This window comes from Onychomys torridus, chromosome 11 (assembly GCF_903995425.1).
Source record: "Onychomys torridus chromosome 11, mOncTor1.1, whole genome shotgun sequence".
Taxonomy (NCBI): domain Eukaryota; kingdom Metazoa; phylum Chordata; class Mammalia; order Rodentia; family Cricetidae; genus Onychomys; species Onychomys torridus.
In genome coordinates, this window is record NC_050453.1 from 31,498,821 (window position 1) to 31,518,150 (window position 19,330).

Here is a 19,330-nt window from a genome sequence, read left to right on the forward strand (position 1 = left end):
ATCATTTAGGCTATTAGCCACCTCTAGTACTGGTTGTAGGAGCTAAGGGGAGCCCCTGGTTATACAGATAATGCAAAGGTCACCTAGACTATTAGCTACCTCTGGTCCTGCTCATGGGAGCTTGGAATAACCTGCCTGTCCAGATAGTGTAGATTGCCAGGCTATTAGACATCTCCCTTTCTAACCTTCTGGATAAAAGAACAGGTTATACATATTTTTTTTCTTGAAAAAACAATCCTGGATGTTTAACATTCCTGGTTCTTGTAGTGCTATCTGTGAGTACAAGGACTTTTGTATCCCCAACAACTAATCCTTGAGTTCCTGTACTGTTCACACTAAAGTCTACACCTTCCCTTACTCCCCTCTTTATTGAACTCGATCACTGTCAGTGTGATATGTGTCTGCTGGGGAAATGGTCTTTCTGTATGCTGTGAATATATGCTGTCCCTGTTGGTTAATAAATAAGCTGCTTTGGCCAATGGCAAGGCAGCTTAGAAGCAGGTGGAAAATCCAAGGACAGAGACAGGAAAGAGAAAGGCAGAGTCTGGAGAGATGCCAGCCTGCCGCCCAAGGAGCAACATGCCAGCAGATTGGTATAGCCACAGAACACATGGCAAAATACAGATTAATAGAAATGGGTTAATTTAAGATATAAGAGCTAGCTAGCAAGAGGCCTGCCATAGCCCATACAGCTTGTAAATAATATAAACCTCTGAATGATTATTTTATAAGCAGCTGAGGGACCATAGGACTGGGTGGAACCGCGGGACCAGGCAGGACTGGAGAGAACTCTGACTCCATGCGTCCTGTCAAGACGTGTTCATTACCTCGTTTTTCTTAATTACAGTTGCACTGTGCTTACCTATGGTTCTTCATCAGGATTGTAAATGTGTCCCATTGATGTCTCAATACATGTAGCTTTATTTCACATTTCTAAATGCAATGTGGGTCTCATGGTTTTTGGTATCTTACTTTCCAGTTGATGATTATCAAGGAGCATTTGAATGTGTCTACCTTACATAATGCAAAGCACTGTGTGCATGTCGATGGATGTGTATCCAGACATGCTCAGTGGAGTAATATTAGGAGACAGGCATGAGTGGTTAAAGCTCATTAAAACATGGTTTGTATTCTTAGAGTATCCATTTCTCACAGCTTTGCAAATACTGGGATCTTATTAGACTTGATTGCTGAATTTTGTATGGAAATTGAAGAGATGTTCTAATTGTCAAGCTTTTCTGAAGCTTTCAGCTTTGAATACATCATTACCCACTTTCTCAGAAACCTCACATTGTGAACATTTCCCTCTTGTGGATGCTTATGTCAATATTTCCTTTTCTAATTTATCCTCTTAAGTAATTTTCAAATGGTCAAGGGTCTAGATACAGTAACTAGATGCCTCTGGCTGGTGAGTCTCTCACAGGGTTGCAGTTCAGCTCTCAGCCTAAAGGCTGACTGAAGTTAAAGGGAATCTAATGTCAAGCTCACCAAATTGGTCCTTTGTTGATCTTTATTTATAAAACATTTATAAATACTCTACTAATGTTCATTTAATTATTGATTAAGTTCTTAGGTTTAAGAATAGTTCATCCCTCATATATTTTCTGTGTTACTAACACATGTTATCCACCCAGCAGTTGATGTCCACTGTTTATCTGCTGTTCATACACTTCTCTCTGAATTTTGATATACTCCGTTAAGCCACTCCCAGGAAGTAGGGCAGACATTTGAAAGTTGTCTTATGCGACCATTCCCTTCTCTTTTTCCCTTATTGTAGCATAGGCCATGCTCCTTTTCTCACAGGACACTTCAGGTGTGAAAAATGTAATCACAAACATTCAAGTGTGACTCCAAAGCCACACATGGTTAGTTACAACAGATTGGGCAAGTCCAAATAGAATAACCTAGTACTGCAGTGGTCAATAAAGGCCACCAGATGGCAACACATCAGCATTTTTCAGAGCATTGCTAGATGATACCCAGCTGCTTGTTTTGGTCATGAGAACATAAACTTCATTAAGTCAGCTTTCTTTTAAAAATAATGTCTTAGCGGTTGTTTGGCTTGAACTGTTTGGGGGGCACCCAGGCAAGGGGATCAGGATCTGTCCCTGGTCTATGGGCAGGCTTCTGGAATCCGGTGCCTGTGGTGTGACGCCTTGCACAGCCTTGGTGCAGTGGGAAGGGGCTTGGAGCTGCCTAGGCTCAGTGTGCTGGGCTCTGCTGATTCCTATGGGAGACCTTGATTTGGGGGATGTGGAGATACGGGGTGGCTTAGGAAAAGAGGGCTGGCGGTGGAGGAGGGAGGAGGGGTGATCTGTGGGTAGTGTATGGAGTGAGTAGAAAATTTCTTAATAAAGGAAAATGAAAAAATAAATAAATTAAAATAATGTCTTAGAAAAATAGGTCAATGAAATCTATATATAAAACATATCTATATCTCTATATATTATATGTACAAAACAATTGTATATATATAGTTACATACATATAACAACATAATCCAAACTACTGTTAATAAATTAAAAGCTGGGCTTCCCACAGGCCTAATATGTCTCTTTCAGTATCTGGCACAGAGAATATTTCTCTGTTCTTTGATTACACGTGACTACATACTCTGTGCTACAGTATTGTCCGGACACTGGATGGAGGTGGGTTTTTTTGTTGTTGTTTGTTTTTCTTTATAAACGATCCTTGCCTAGGTAGACTGTTGAAGACTCCTGACAGCCACTTGTGTCTTGTTAAAAAATACTTTTAGGAATGATGATTTCCCTCACATGATGATGTAGCCATCAGAGTAGAGAAGCGCCCCTGCATTCCATGAACACACCTGTTCATTCCATTAAAGGAGGTAGCTTTTTATAGGTAGAGGCATGTAAGAGAACGATGTTATAGAGGGCCGCTGATGGAAAGAATGTTTCCATCTTTGTTCCTTCAGCACCTTTAAAGGGAAATGCATGGCTACTGCCCTCCTACAAGGACAAAAACAAGAGAGAACAGGCGATCAGACGCCAGTGTGTACAAAATGACCAAGGAGAAGAACAGGTCCCATCAAGTTCAAGGGAAGCAAAGTTGGCAAGGATAAGTCAGGGAAAGCTCAAAGGAAGCATGCGGGCCAGGTCTTGTGTTTTTGTTATTTATTACTGTGTAACACATTACCCTATTTTGGGTGCTGTCTGTAAACTACATAAACAATTTAATAGTAGTGGCTTTAGACCACACACCTATTTATCCAACAGTTTCTGTGGTCCAGTTTCTAGGTATAATAACTAGATGCCTCTGGCTGGTGAATCTCTCACAGGGTTGTAGTACAGCTCTCAGCCTAAAGGCTGACTGAAATTAAGGAGAATCTAATGTCCAGCTCACTGAACTGGTCCTCTGCTGGTCTTCGTCCCTCCTGATACAGGCCTTGCTATAGCACTGCCATCATGGACTCTTATCCCTCTGTAGACATAAGCCAAAATAAATTTCCTTTAAAAAGTGGGCTCAGAACTTTGAGCTACAGCTGGCATGTTGTGTACATTTACCTCCTTCCTTTCCAGTGTCCTCACAAAATGACAGTGCTCTGATTCCTTAATGTATGTATACGCAGCAATGAAAGGAATCAGTGGAGGGCTTTCACTGGTCAACTTCTGGAAGGCATATTAAACAAAAAATGATAACCAGTACACCTAACAGAAGAGCCCATGGTGTAGCATCCATGAGCGCTGGGATGGCATAGCTGTAAAAGGGACCAGGGGAGTCTAGAGCCAAGAAACAGAAAGACAATGATTTGTGTGTGCTAATTGAATGGATTAAATGTAAACGTATGCTAAAGACTAGGCAGGCCCTTCCTTAATATAAATAAAACTCACTGGTGGACACATATGAGGACTTCCTTTTCCCTGAAAACCTTTGCTAAGCATTCTGAGGGGGAAGAGACCTTAACTATTCCAAAGCAAAGTACCTAGGTGATGAGCCTTGCTTCCAATTAAAACCCCCACCATGAAGCATTATACAATCATTTTTTCAATTTTAGAATTTTTTGACAATTTCACACACATATACAATGTATTATATATCCCAGCACTAGGGAGGCAGAGGCAGGTGGATCTTTGTGAGTTCAAGGCCAGCCTGGTCTACAGAGCGAGAGCCAGGAAAGGTGCAAAGCTACACAGAGAAACCCTGTCTCGAAAAACAAAACAAAACAAGGAAGGAAGGAAGGAAGGAAGGAAGGAAGGAAGGAAGGAAGGAAGGAAAAAAGAAAATAGTATTTCAAAGCACTCCTTCTTGTCCTCTTGGTCTTGTTATTGCTTCTCTTTATTTTCCAATAGTTCTTGGGGCTTTGAACAGAGTAGGGAGTGTAGAGATGTGCCATTTAGGGCTGGGTTCTCAGTGGTCACTATTCTTAGTACTCTGACCAGTTGAGGGTCTCCACGGTGACTGTTGCCTGCTGCAAAAAGAAGCTTCTCTGAGCAAGACTGAGAGACGAGCCACTATGTAGACAAAAACAAAAATATTTAGAAGACAGTTTGACTACATGTCTTCTTAGCAACACATCAATGCTGAAGATTCCCCATAGGGTCTGTGACCTCTTTCACCATAGGCATCTGACAGGTCTATAGTACTAAAGCATGTATTTCCTCTTTTGGATAAAAGTGGTTGTTTACGCCCAGCACCAGACAGTCATGACATTATTTCACCCATGGGCATATCTTGCCTGATAGATCAGTTTTATAGTGTGCAGAGTCCACAGCTAGGTAAAATATTGGTAACTTTTCTCCTCCAGCATCTTGTCTAATGCCTTCGGGCATTATGAATGCTAGCCAGCAGGAAGAGAGATTCCAATTTGGTCCTAACTTGATTTGTCTGTATCCTGCCACCAAAGCATGTGGTATCACCAGCAAGAGTCTTACATCCCAGTTACTATTACATTCTTATATATGAGTAGGTAATCAAAAGTTACCTGATATTTAAGAAAACTCAGTAACTAAAAGAGGCAATTTAAAGTAAATCAGGAAAACAATTTTCTATCAAAATATGTCATTCAAAGTTCCGATGAGGACTTACCCACAAAGTTGGTAAGGAGAGGGATTTCAAAAGGAAATATAAGTAAAATGAGCGTGGCTCTACAGTCAACTATTTTACTAAGTCACAGACCGTATTTTAATTTTAAACTTTAATATCAAACACTAAATCCCTTAAATGGCTTGCTGCACATGATATAAATGCTATAAACTCAACAAAGAAAAACAGAGATGCAGTGTTCACATAAAAACTGGCCTGCAAGAGTTCATTGCAGGAAAATTCAAAATAGCTAAGTAGAAGCAACCCAAAAGGCACCAATTAATGAATGAACAAACAAGATGAGACATAGTCATACAGTGGTATATCACTCAGCCAAAGCATCATACCAGCGGGAAACAAATGTCATATGTTGTATGATCTCCTTTATGTAAATGGCACAATGGGGAAATCTGCATACAGAAAGCTGATGTGTGGGTACCAGAGTCCATAAGGAAGGGGCGTGAGTAGCTGCTTTGTGGGCAAAGGATGACTATCTACTTGAAAACTCTGTGGAACTAGACATCGATGATGGTTGCAAAGCATTGTTAGTGAATTGCATGCCTCCTAAATCCATCATTGTTTCTAAGACAAGGAACTGAAGAAAGATAGGATCTGTAAATGTCTGCAATAAAAAGAGAGAAGGTAGAAATTCGATCAGGATTCCTTAACTTTAGTACTTTAGCTACTTTTCTCTGGGTCTTTTCTCCCTTGGATAGATTTTCCACAAAAGTGGAGCACATCCTGTTAAAGTTCTCAAAAAGCCTGATGCTCGAAAAGGCAAAACTGTGATTGACACCCATCTGAAAGGACTGTGTGCTTTTTAACCTGCCTTCTTTTTCTCTTGGCCAATCCTAACTACTAATGCCCTGCCAACAATCTAGACAGCCATACCTACTATGCTAGATTCTGTCCAGCAAACAGAGAGAAATTACCATTAGCTTTCATTGCAAGCATAAGTGCTCAGAAGTTACATCCACATGTTCATGAGAAAGAAAAATCAAAGAGCATGAACAGCAAGAACTGTAATGCATATACCCTTATGGCCTTCCCAGCAAACAATCGGTCCCCAGCTTCAATGATCTAAGCTAGGAAGTATTTCTTTATCAGGTCCAACATAGAAATTTCCACCACTGCCACTCCTTAGGATCATAACACAGGAGTGTTCCTTAAGATCTTGCCAGTCAACAGAATCAAGAAGCTTGATAGGCTGAATCAAGGAGCAAAACACCCAGGGGATAAGAGCACAGCTCCCTAAAACTAGGTGGGTTCTGTTACCTGCTTCTAGATTCTGGGTTGTAGGACTCCTAAAATGGAATGTTCCAAGATTGTGTCATGCAGAAGTGTGGGTGAAAACAGTTCAAGGACACCCAAAGAAGAAACAGATTTATTTTTGTCTTCCCTTCTCTGTAGCATGAATCTTAAAAGTTCTTATTAATAAAATCAAACCCGAGGCCAGTTATTGGGGTGAATGCTGGAAGATCAGAGAAGCAGAACAAGCCACAGCTATCTCACCTTGCTAGTTCCTCAGGTGATCCTGTTTCCTCATGCTGGAAGCTTCTGAGTCCTCATCCTAATGGCTCTCAGCTGAACTGTGCTGCTCCAAAGCCTGAATGCTTAACCAACCAAATGCTTAACTAACTACATGCTTTTCTCCTTTAGTTCCCGGTCCTCAGGCCTTATATACCTTTCTCTTTCTGCCCCCACTCCCTGGGATTAAAGGTTGAATTTCTGGGATTAAAGGCATGGTCACCATGCTTAGCTGTTTCTAAAGTGGCCTTTAACACATGGAGATCCACCTGGCTCTGCCTCCCACGTACTGGGATTAAAGGCGTGCACCACCACCACCCAGCTTCTGCTCTGGCTTGCTCTGACACATTTTCTAGCCACCATTTTTGGCTTTGTTCTAGTGGCTGTCTGCTCTCTGACTCCAGACAAGTTTATTTCGGGGTACACACAGTATTTCAGGCAACACAATACCCACCACACTTCTCCCACCAAGGCCATCCCTCTCAGCACCCCAATTTGATTATGGCCTTGGGTAACTTCACAGAGACTCAGGGAGGACAGAGACAGAGAAATGGCACCAAAAGGGTAGAAAGAAGTAGAGCAGGCCTTGGGATCTTTCTAGAGGGCGCATTTGGAGTCTAACCTCTATCACCAACACCTACCACAGCAAACACCAAAATCATCCATCTAGGATAATAATCCCTCATCTTGGTAACAAGAAATATCTTACAGCCATGCCACTAGTGGACAAGGATAAAGCAGTTTATCTTTTTTAAAAAAAATGTATCCACACACTGATGAATAACTCCTAGCTTCATAAAAACACACACCTTCCATCTCATCTCCATTTATGTCCCTGTAATTGCACTGAACTCAGCCAGAAAAGTTACTCAAGACAAAAATCAAAATACTCAACTATCTAATGTGTCAAAGAAGGTGTAGGGAGAGATGCATAAACTGTGACAGTATCTTGGAAATGGGAAGCGCATAATTTGAGGGTTTTGTTTTGTGGGGTTTTTTTTTAATTAATTTCTCTGGTAAGAGTCAACAAACTCAAAGAAAAAACTTCACATTTCACTCATATAGTCATTTAAAGAATTTCACATGGGAAAAATTGGAGCTTTCCAATAGTTTGAAATTCTTCAAAACATCAGACCTGAGCTGAACACTAATAGGAGATGTCTACAGGTCTCTGACCATCACTGTCCCACTCCTCCATAGAGGCATTTACTACCCACTGATTCCTACCTGGATTAGGAAATACAAACTAATGTTGAATTACTATTATCTCAAGCAGTCCCCTAGGAAGTCCTCCACATTATCAGTTGTCCCTAAAGCACCTGTGACAAAGACAGTGTTTGTTTACTTTCATTTCACAATACAAGAAACTGAGCCTCACAGCAGAGCCCAGGGTCTGTGTACAGGGTTTTAAGACTCCGTCAGTGGTTCTCAACCTTCCTAATGTTGTGACCCTTTAATACAGCTCCTCATGTTGTGGTGACCCCAACAATAAAATTTTTTTCATTGCTACTCCATAACTGTAATTTTGCTACTGTTATGAATTGTAGTGTAAATATCCATGTTTTCTGATGGTCTTAGACAACTCCTGTGAAACGGTCATTCATCCCCAAAGAGATCATGACACATAGGTTGAAAATCACTAAGTGGTACCCTCCTACTGAAGAAGATCCAATGCAAATTCAATGTTGACTGTACAAAGCTAATGCACTTTCTCCCTTGTTTTCCAATTAGCCAAGTATCGATGCTCCCTGTTTAGGTCTCCTGGCAGCAGAACTTTCACTCTTGTGTGCCCATGAAGATCCCTTAATCACACAACAGGCAATCACGGGGATGAACTACGTCCTCAACATCGCAATGTATCAGAAATGTAAGTACAGCTCACCATCTTCTGTTCCTAAAAATGTTGCTCTAATTATTTGACTTTTGAAGAAGCCTCTATGCCTACAATTTATTTGTAAACCCTACCCAAAGATATGTGACCTTACTTTCTAAAATATGACTTTAAACCTTACTTAAGTATTGTCAATGAAGTTTTCTAATTAGTAAAAGCTGGTACTTCAAGATCTTTGCAGCTTCTAGATCTATTTATGTTTCTTGGAGTGGTGTTAAATATTGATGGAGGGGGCAAGGATGGCAGATAATATCAGGAAGAAAGAAGAAGGATAAATTATAGAAGTGAAGCTTTTAAAGGAGGTATGTGTCCCCCCCCCAAGATGGTTGTTACAGAGAAATATTCAAAAGCAAAAGATAGACTGAGTGCCTAAACACCTATAAGCCAGAATTTAAAACCTCATAACTCACAAATCATGCAGAATTATTTTGTCTTATTAGAAAGAAAACTATCCTTAGATTATGTTATTTGACATTTTAAATTTTAAAATACAAGCTAATAAGGAGAATGAGTTCCAAATACTTTAGCCGTTCACCAGAACAAACCTGAAGCCTACTTCTAAAAATAAAAGCATTCCAGTATTCAACAAGGTAAATTTAAGAATGTCCAGCACCAAGTAAAACTTACAATGCAACCAGGTACAGCAGTATCCATCTGTCATCTCATCCTTTAGGAAGTTTATGGAAGAGGACTTTGAGGTCAAAACCAGACTGGCCTGTACAGTCAGATTCTGTCCCAAAGGAGAAACAAACAAGAAAAAAATCAGTCATAAAAAGAAAGTAAAATACAACCCACTATGAGGATAAAAAACAGTCAAAACTTATCAAAAGGTGCAGTGGATAATATAACTAGTGGAGAGAGTCATTAAAAACAATTATTACAACTATATTTTACTTATTTAAAAACTTTTTAAAAATGTCAACATGGTAAGTAAAGATACAGATATTTTGAAAAGACCCATAATGTCCTACTACTCAGGAGATTGAGGCAGGAAGATTACAAATTTGATGCCACACTGGGTTGCATAATCCAAGTGGGAAGAAAAGAAAGAGAGAAAGGGGAAGGAAGGGTGGGTAGGAAAAAGAGAGGAAGAGAGGAGAGAGATATCCATGAACTTATACTGAATTTGTAGAGGACAAAAGACTATGTGAAATGAAAAACACTTGGGCAGGAATTAACAGCAATTAGACACTAAAGAATAAATGGTCTGCAAGACTATAGCAGTAGTAATTATCAATGGTTAGACAGAAATAAGAAAGACTGAAAAATGAATAAATGATATAAATTTCATAAAAGTTATAACTTACAGACCTAAAAAGTTGAGTAAAGTACAAAAAATATAAAGGAAGCACAATAAAGACACATTTTAATTAAATTATTTATCACTGGAGACAAAGAGAAAATGTTAAATTTGAAACCAGAGGAAAGATTTATATATGTATAATAATTTCTCATCAGAAACAATGGAAGTCCGAGGCAATTAAACAGAGAAAGAAAAATTATCATCTTATTGTTCTCTTACCACCAAAAACACCTTTCAAAAGAAAATTCATTGAAGATATTTTTCAGATATGCAAACATTTTTTCCCAACAAATCAACATTTTAAGAAATGTTGTAGGAAACCCATTAAGAAAACACAGCCAAATAACGTGAAATTTTCAATTTTTTCCCTAAATGAAGGAATAAACTACTAGAAATTGAAACCATGTAAATAAATATTTAACATAACACATATTTTTCTCTTATTTAAATCTCTTTGAATGATAATTATTTAAGACAAGGATGAAAGTAGTATAAAAGCAAAGTGAATGAGAATAAATAAATTAAAATTTGAAGGGAAGAAACATAACAATACTTTTTAAAGATTTTTCTACTGTGCACAAAATCATGGAAAAATCCTATGAAAGTAAACTGTATTATGATCAAATGTATCATATAAAACTTAACACTGCAATTATGATAATGTAGAGTTACATATAACTAAATAGAATGGAGATAAAGTCGATTCACAAGATATCTTTAATCCAAATGAAGTCCATAAAATGGAGAATAAAAAGAAACCAGGTGAAATAGACAGAACTCCAATTAACTCCAATAATAAATAAAAATGTTCAAAATACTCCAAAATTAAAGGCAGAGGTTGTTGGATCATACAAAATGCAAGATCCAACTATATACTGCCTGCAAGAAACCTGTTTAACTAGAAAGTCAATTCTCTAATAATAGTTAGAGAATAAGAAAAACACAATAGTAATCAAAAGAAAATAGATTATGGGCTATATTAATATAAAAAGTTGAATTTCAGAGCAAGAAATGTTTCTGAGGGGGAAAAGCCTGTTTTGTAATGATGAAGGGTAAAATAGCTAACAGCCAATAATCCCCAACACTCTGGTGTCTAAAAACAAACAAAAAAGTATCATCATAAAAATTAGAAGCAAACTTAACAAAAATATAAGTGTAAGAACAAAGAGAAAGATCCACAATTGGCCAGAGAATTCAAAAACCTTTCTCTCAGAAGTGTGTAATCACACAGAAAATCATTAAGTATCTAGACTTTAACTAGCATGAACTAACTAACCATCACTTACAGAATCCTGCACCAGCAACAGAAAAATGAGCCATGAAATAGATACTTTAAGATAAAAAAAAAATTAAATTATTTTCTGACAAAATGGTGCTAAATTAGAAATCAAAATAATAAGTACCTGGAAACCTCAGAGCATTTGGAAGCAAAATAACATGCTTCCAAATAGCCTGCCTATCAAATAAAAAAGATACATTAAATATATTTTGAACTGAATGAAAGTGAAAAATCTAATGTGTCCAAATGTGTGGCATGCAGATAAAGGAGTACTAAGAGGGAAAAGTCATAGGTTGATTTGCCTGTTTTAGAATGGAGAAAAGGTTTCAATCCTGAGTAGCCTTCATCTCACAAAATGAGAGAAAGAACAAATAAAGCTAAAGCAAGAAGGAAAGGGAAATCAACAGAGATAACAAAGGAAATGAGGGCACCAGAAAACAGGACAAAAGCAAGGAAGAAGGAATGACAGACTATTTGGGATGATCAAGGGGACAAGAAGATAGATAACTCAAATTGCCAGTGTTAAACATGGCCTCATTTAAGTACTTTATAAATTTTGGACCCATGCCACCTTAAGCTTTTATGAGAATAGGCCATGAGCAGAATGTTAAGTAACCAGAATATTGTAGGCATCCCAGGATAGAGTAGGAAACTGGAAATAACAAGGTCTTATGTTAAAACAGTAATCAACCGAAAACCTTATATACTTTTCCTTAACACAGCTAACCATGTAAAACGCAAATCTAGCATGGAAAATGGCAGAGAGACCAATAATCCCAAGGAGATAACTTCTGACTTTGAATTACTATGCAAGACCACACAAGGAGACAGAAACAAAATTGCCCAGGTATATGTAGTTTGTTTTAAATGCATCATTTAAATCATTACCCTTAGTGGTAATTTATTTCCTCAAAGTTGGTGTTTTTAATAACTCCATTTTTCTTTTCTTTATTCAGAAAGACAAATGACTAAATGATTCACAGAGCATATGGTTTCCTAAGTTTCATGCCACTTAGGAGTTATGTCTACTATCTTCAATTATAGCAATTTAAAATATACTACTTGTTATAAAATGTAAATTATATAGATGCTTCTTAGTGATAATAATATGTGAGTAACTTCCGAATTTGTTGTTGTTGTTGTTTGAGACAGGGTTTCTCCATGTAGTTTTAGTGCCTGTCCTGGATTTTACTCTGTAGACCAGGGTGGCCTTGAACTCACAGAGATCTGCCTGCCTCTACCTCCCAAATGCTGGGATTAAAGGTGTGCGCCACTCCCACCCAGACAACTTCCAAATTTTTTGACAAAATTAATGGAGTCAACAATTAAATCTTTTCTAAAATGTAATTAATTTCCCCCAACAAATATCAGAATGACATTTAACTTTGATTTTATTTTTTAAAAGTTCTATGAAGTTTTACAAAAAGGTCTGGGCATAGTTATATATGCCTATAATTCTAGCACTCAGGAAGCAGAAATATTGGAGTGGCAAATTCAAGGCCAGCCTGATTTGCATAGAGATACCATCTTAAGGGGAGAAAAACTATGTACATGATGTGCTGATAAGTCTTAGTATTAAGCAAATAATTTTTATCCTATCCTAATTCTAGGGAAACCATTAAGATCTATAACTCTATATTATTGTTTCATTTTTCATGGTTCATACTTTTTACCTAGAGCCTTGTAAGTTTCCCCAGCACTGGGCCCAGGTTGGGTTGTCAAGTGGGTTAACTTTCAGACATACATACTGATCCAACTGTAGTTGGAGACCTTATCTCCAGCCCCCACCTAGTCCTGTTAATCCAACAACCCACTTATAAAATAAACACACAGACATTTATACTATTTAAACTGCTTGGCCATTAGCTCAGGTCTACCATTGTCTAGCTCTTACTCTTATATTTAGCCCATTTCTATTAACAGCTCAGCACAAGTTCTGGGAAGGACCTTCAGGTTAGCCTACCTCTTAGGATAAGAAGATCTAGGGTGTTCTTTCTTCCAGACTTGAAATATGGAGCAGTGGCTCTCTTCCCATGGCTGATATGGTTAAAATTGTGGAAGGCTAAAGACATATGCCAAAGTAATGTACCTAAATGATTTCTGTGGTCAAAGGATACTATATGGATATTTGCAATACATATGTACCTGATGGTGCCTCTTTACAAAGACAAGGATTTTTTTGTTTGTTTGTTTTTGGTTTTTGGGTTTTTGGTTTTTTTTTTAACAGCCATAACCTCAAAACTCGCAAGGCTGGTTGAGTATAAATATGTCCATTTCCATAAGGAAACTGGGAATCTCTGTAAGCTTGCAAGCAAACCCTTCTTCATCTACACACTCTCTTGTCCAGTCCAATACTAGGGAATAGATCTCTGAGCACCATGATTGAGGTACTGAATCTGGGACTAGCAGCTTTCTTGGAGCCTTTCCCCAGTGACTCTTGAGACTTAATGTCAACATGTCTGGGTTTGAATCCTCTCTCATCTGAGTTCAGTGTCGGGTTTAGAGCTCCTTGGACTGGAATGACCTAGACCCATGTGTTTGAATCTGTTATTCAGTTTCTTGTTAAACCACAGAAAGTTCAGAGTTAACAGAGCATGGAAGGATAATGACTGGACAACAGAGATATAGACCTCCAGAGTAGATCAAACAGGGTTGAGAGAATCCAAGGTTCCAACAAGAATACCAACATGTGGGTGGGAAGAATCCAAAGCTGTACCAAGGCACTCAAGAGACCATCACCAAGTTCCAAGGATGCAAACAGGGATGCAAGCAGTAAGGTTGTTCACTAGGGGAGCTGGGTACAAAACAGTGTAGCTGAAAACATTTGGCTACAAAACGGCACGAAAGTATGAAGACTGTATTTAACATGAAGACAACTTGTAAGTCAGGTCAGTCCTCTTTTCTATAGGAACAGTTTGTGAGGATACGACTTCATCAACAATTCACAGAGGATGAGGAACATATCAGTCACTAAAACAAGTCCATACAATACAAACTAATAATCTCAGAATAATTCATGTTTGCGACATGGGGTTCTCCACAGACATATTTCTAGATAGTTTTATTCTTGGAAAATTCCATATCATGTATTTTGATCACATTCATTCCCTCCTCTCCCAACTCTTTCCAGATCCACCATCACCCAACCTTGTGTCCTGTTTGGTTTTTATTTGAAAAATAAAGTAAAAACATCAAGTGCAATCAAGTTCTATGCAAATTACTCTTGGGTGCTGGATCTGCCCTGAAGTGTGGTTGACCTACCAGAGGCCACATTCTTAATGAAAATTGACCCTTAATTTCCCAGCAGCTATCAAATGTCAATAGTGCCTCAGTTAGGAGTGGGACTCCCTGTTTACCACCCCCACTCCATGGTGGGATTTTGCAGAGATACTTTTTCTTTTCATTTTACTTTATTAAGAAATTTTCTATTCCCTCTACATACCACCCACAGATCATTCCTTCTCCCTCCTCCCACCCTTCAGCCCTCCCTCCCAAGCCACCCCACATCCCCACATCCCCCAAATCAAGATCTCCCATGGGATGTCAGCAGAGTCCGGCATCTCCCCACTGCACCAAGGCTGCACAAGATGTCACACCACAGGCACCAGGCTCCCAAAAGCCTGCCCATGGAGAGAGGAGGGATTCTGCAGGCAGAGATCATAATGGATAGACATGCAGAGATTTTTTTTTAAACTAGCATGTATAACATATGAAATGCATGGCAGATTATGAACTAACAATTTATAGTATATCTTGCAGCCACCAAATCAGGTAGCATCAGGAACATGCACTATTGCAATGTAACAATAATAAACAGATGAGGAGATCTCCAGATTCCAGATGATTTTCTGTGGTTAGTGTTCTCTTGGTAGAGTACCCTTCCTCCCCTGTGGGTGTATTTGTGTATTTATGTGTGAGTGTGCATGTATATGTGCATGTCCATGTGTGAGGGGAGGTGCACCGAATCTTCTGTGATCACATGGAGTCCAAAAGTTAACATCAGGCGTCTGCCTTAATTGGTTCTCTATTTTTTTAGGACATGGTCTCTCACTGAATATAGAGCTGATTAATTCAGTTAACCTAGCCAATCAGTGGCTCCAAGGAGCTACCTGTCTGTTCCACTCCTAAGCATGGAGCTCACAGATATGCACCACCAATCCCCAGATTTTACATGAGTGCTGGCCATCCAAACTCAGGTCCACATGCCTGCACACTAATCACTTTACCAACTGAGCCATCACCCCAGACCCCACAAACACTACTTTTTAATAGACCTACTATCATATCCACAGCTTTATAAGACAAAATCTTCTAATAACAGCTCTAGGTTTCACTGAGAACTGGTTTTTCTGTAATTTTAGATATAAATTAGAGTAACCATTGTTGAGTAAACAAATATTTCAAAGAAGAAATGATCACTTCCAGTGGTATTTTAAAATTCAGTTTTTACAATTATATCTGGCTTTCTTCAAGTAGGACAAACTATAGCAACCCACTTATCTCTCCAAGCCACAGTAGTTCTTTGGTTTTCTCCCACATCTTTCCAACATTATCATCCCTCAACAATCAGCCAAGTATGTGCAGGCTAGAGATGGAGGGCTAGGTGCAATCTACCCTGTCTCAGACCTCAGACATGCCTTAGTGAGCAAAAGGAATAGTAATTCATCTCTTTGTTTAAAAAAAAAAAAATGAGTGTTTTGTCTGTCTGAATGTATATGCACCCTATGCCTGTCTGGTGTCTGTGAAGGTCAGAAGAGTCATCCTATCCGCTGGAACTGGAGTTATAGGTAGTGGTGAGCCACTGTGTGGGTGCTGAGGAGAGAGCCCAGGTCCTTTGCAAGAGCATCAAGTGCTCATAACTCCTGAGTCATCTATCCAGCCTCAGTACTCCATCCCTTTAAAGGCAATAAGTAAAATCTTTTATTGGTAAGATTAGAGGCATTTTCCATTTGCATTGATGATGTGTTTTTCAGACAAAGGCAAAAAATGAAATTGAGGCACCTTTTTCCTTTCTATTCCCAGCATCATTTATAGCCTGTGGATAGTCCTCAAACTTCAAAAGGAATTGTCTACATAGCAATTGTTGAACCTTAGGCCTGGGCATATGAAATGTCTATGTTTGTTCACATCCATTTATCCTTTCTTCCTGTCTTCGTCTCTCTGTCTCTATCACTGAAAAGAAAATGTATACTTTCCCATCACCTTGACCCTCTGATCCTAGTTCCTCCAGCATCTTCTATGAACCACATTTTTCTTTTTTTTTTAGTTTTTCGAGACAGGGTTTCTCTGTGTAGCTTTGCACCTTCCCTGGATCTCGCTCTGTAGACCACACTGGCCTCGAACTCACAAAGATACGCCTGGCTCTGCCTCCTGAGTGCGCCACCACCGCCCAGCTTCACATTTATTTCTCACACTGTTATACTCTGGTTTCTCTTCAGATCGTATAAATCTTTCGCCTAATTTTCACACTGTTGAAGATGTGGTAATATTTGGCACTGAAATTGTTTTAAAAGCAGAAGATAAGTTTCGTATAATAACAACCTGGGATTTGATCATCATTACACTAACACTTCCAACAGACACATTTTCTATCATTTTTTTTTTTAACAGAAAAGCAGTTTCCATAGTTCATGAATGTCTTGTGTTTCTGCCTGATCCAGAACCCCCCACCCACCTACTGCCCTGCCTTGAAACAGCTAAGCTAAGGTGTCTTTCTTACACTGGTGGTCACAAATGTCCTTTGGGTTTCAGAGTGTGGGACAAACACTACTGCCCCACTTGCTGAGTGACTTCGTGTGGACCCTCCTGAAGAAGATTTTCTCATCTAACAAGGAATCAGCACTGGAGGCTGCATTCTTACTGAATCTGACTTTGGAGTATCACGCTCAGAAGATCACCACGGTAAAGTAGTTGACAACAAACTAAGAAGAACAGAGTGTGCTCTCAAAAGTCCACTTTTTGGCTTTGTTTTCTGTTTCTTTATACCCTTGTCTCTTGCTATTGTTCCTTGGGTCACTTTAACCAGATGAAGCTTTTGTGAAATGCTTCAAACAGGAAAACTTGTAGGGACTGTTACAATGAATTACACTTACCAATTGCAGACGAATTTCTAAACGGTCTTATTAAATAAGAAACACAGAGCCAAATACAGAGGAAATAGCCAAAGAGATCAGAGTTACAGCCACGACTAGCTTTAGCTTACCACCAGCAGTAGCTTCCAGAGAGAGAGCTTCTTCCCCTCTAACCCATGGTTTTATTGCCTTCCTATTCTGCCTTCTCATTGGCTGTAAGCCCAGCCACATGACTTCCTTGTCACTGCCTGTCTATACAGACCTCCAGGTCTCTGTGGTTGGTACTGGGATTAAAGGCCTGTGTCACCATGCTTGGCTGTGTCCATGACCACACAGAGACTCTGCCTGCCATGTGATAGGATTAAGGGCATGTAATACCACCAACTGTTTTATGGCCATTTGACCTCTGATCTCCAGGCAACTTTATTTATTAACATACAAATAAAATATCACATTTCAGCACAAATAAAATATCACCACAATTAATAATGTTAGAACATTTTGCCATGTTTACTTTGCTGGTTTTTAAAAGAGAAATATATTATTAGCAAATACCTTTGTAATTGAAATCTCCCATGTAGCATTTAAGGAACATTTCCAAGGACTCTCAGATTGGAGTGGCACTGGTTAAGGTATTTGTGCTGTCCAATACAACATGAAATATGGAACTATGTCTTATTCAAAGTTCAAAAAGATGAAGTTTTGTTAGTTATTCCCTTTATATTATGGCCTCCCTCTTGCAATTCTTTATGGCATTTTCATTTGCTATTAGATGTCTAAGTGAAATGAAAACTTACTTTTTCATTATTAGAATATTTTGTCCATATGTACTTGTGTAGTGACAGAATAGTGAATATAAGAATAACTTAAAGGCAGAATCAACAAAATAATGCAATTTGTATTGTGTACTTCATACATGAATATGAATATGTATGTTAGTTCTACCAGGAGTTACACAAAACTAACTCAACTATTTTTATTTCACTTCTTGTCATTCACATATCTTATTAGTATCTTCTGCCTTCAATGTGCCGACAAATAAGGAAAGATTAAAGAGAATAAATAGGTTGCTGTTGTATTACTCCAACAGAATACATTTAGAGTGGATAGTTTATAGTGAATAGAGGTTCATGTCTTACTGTGCTTGATTCTGGGAAACCCATAGCTTTTATCCAGCAAGGATCCCCTTGCTGTATCATCTCATGGGAGAAGTAGGAAAGGCAAGAGAACATTAGAAGAAGGGGCCAAACTCATTCCCTTATCAGAACCCAAACAACAAAAAACCCACTCCTAGGGATAACCATCCCAACCACTCATGAGCACTGACCCCAGGACCTAGTCGTCTTTTAAGGGCCTCATATCTGAGGCTGGTAAATGGCTCTGTGAGTCAAATGCTTGCTGAGCAATCTTGGAGACCTGAGTTTGATACATAGATCCAATATGAAAACAAAGCCCAGTGGAGTATGTCTATAACTCTAGCCCTGATGGTCTGAGACAGGTGGATCCCTGGGGCTCCTTTGCTTAGCCAAAATAGCAACCTTTAGGCTCAAATACACCCTATCTCAAAAACATAAGGTACGGAAATGGTAGAGGAAAGTATTCCTGATATCAACCTCTGGCTTCCCCTTGCACCTTACCTTACAGGTAAACAAACAGGAAGAGGCAGAGGGGGCAGTGAAGGGAGACTGCTGCACTTGGGACTTAGGTTTCTAACATTTGGGGGACATCCTCAGACCATGACACCCTATCTTTCTCTTCCTTTCTATGTCATAATTTTCCAGCTCAGTGGTTAGAGTTTCAGTTAGATGCTTCAGGTATCCAGCTTGTTTTCCCATTGAGCTTCCCCATACCATGGCAATTCTATGCACATGAAGTACTGTGAACATTACATGTAATTGGGGCTACAGGAACCATGCAAGCCTCACGTATTACAAGGATTTCCTGAATTCCATTGTCCCATTGGAATTGAATTATAAAACCCAATCTCAAAAATGGAAAACTTCAAGATGAAAAATCCAAGCTTGAGACAAGAGTGAGAGGATCTGCTAAGCATGGATCTTCCACATACAGATCACTAGGTCACAGACCCATGAATACAATCCTGAAGGTGATGGACATAGGGGACTCATAGTTTCCTCTCCTGACACAATCATGCACTGTGAAAGAAGGTAGATTAAGAGGAGTCATTCAAATTCAGAGAGCAGGCAAGAAAAAGG

General features: G+C 39.0%; 1 protein-coding gene across 1 annotated transcript in view; it reads left to right on the forward strand.

Moving 5' to 3' along the window:
* Mroh9 (maestro heat like repeat family member 9) overlaps window positions 1-19,330 on the forward strand; it is a 55,676-nt gene that overhangs the window by 10,478 nt on the left and 25,868 nt on the right. Inside the window, exons 7-9 of the mRNA XM_036201959.1 lie at window positions 8,302-8,437; window positions 11,766-11,890; window positions 16,795-16,944. Of these exons, the coding sequence (XP_036057852.1) occupies window positions 8,302-8,437; window positions 11,766-11,890; window positions 16,795-16,944 (411 nt within the window). The remainder of the gene's footprint in view (window positions 1-8,301; window positions 8,438-11,765; window positions 11,891-16,794; window positions 16,945-19,330) is intronic.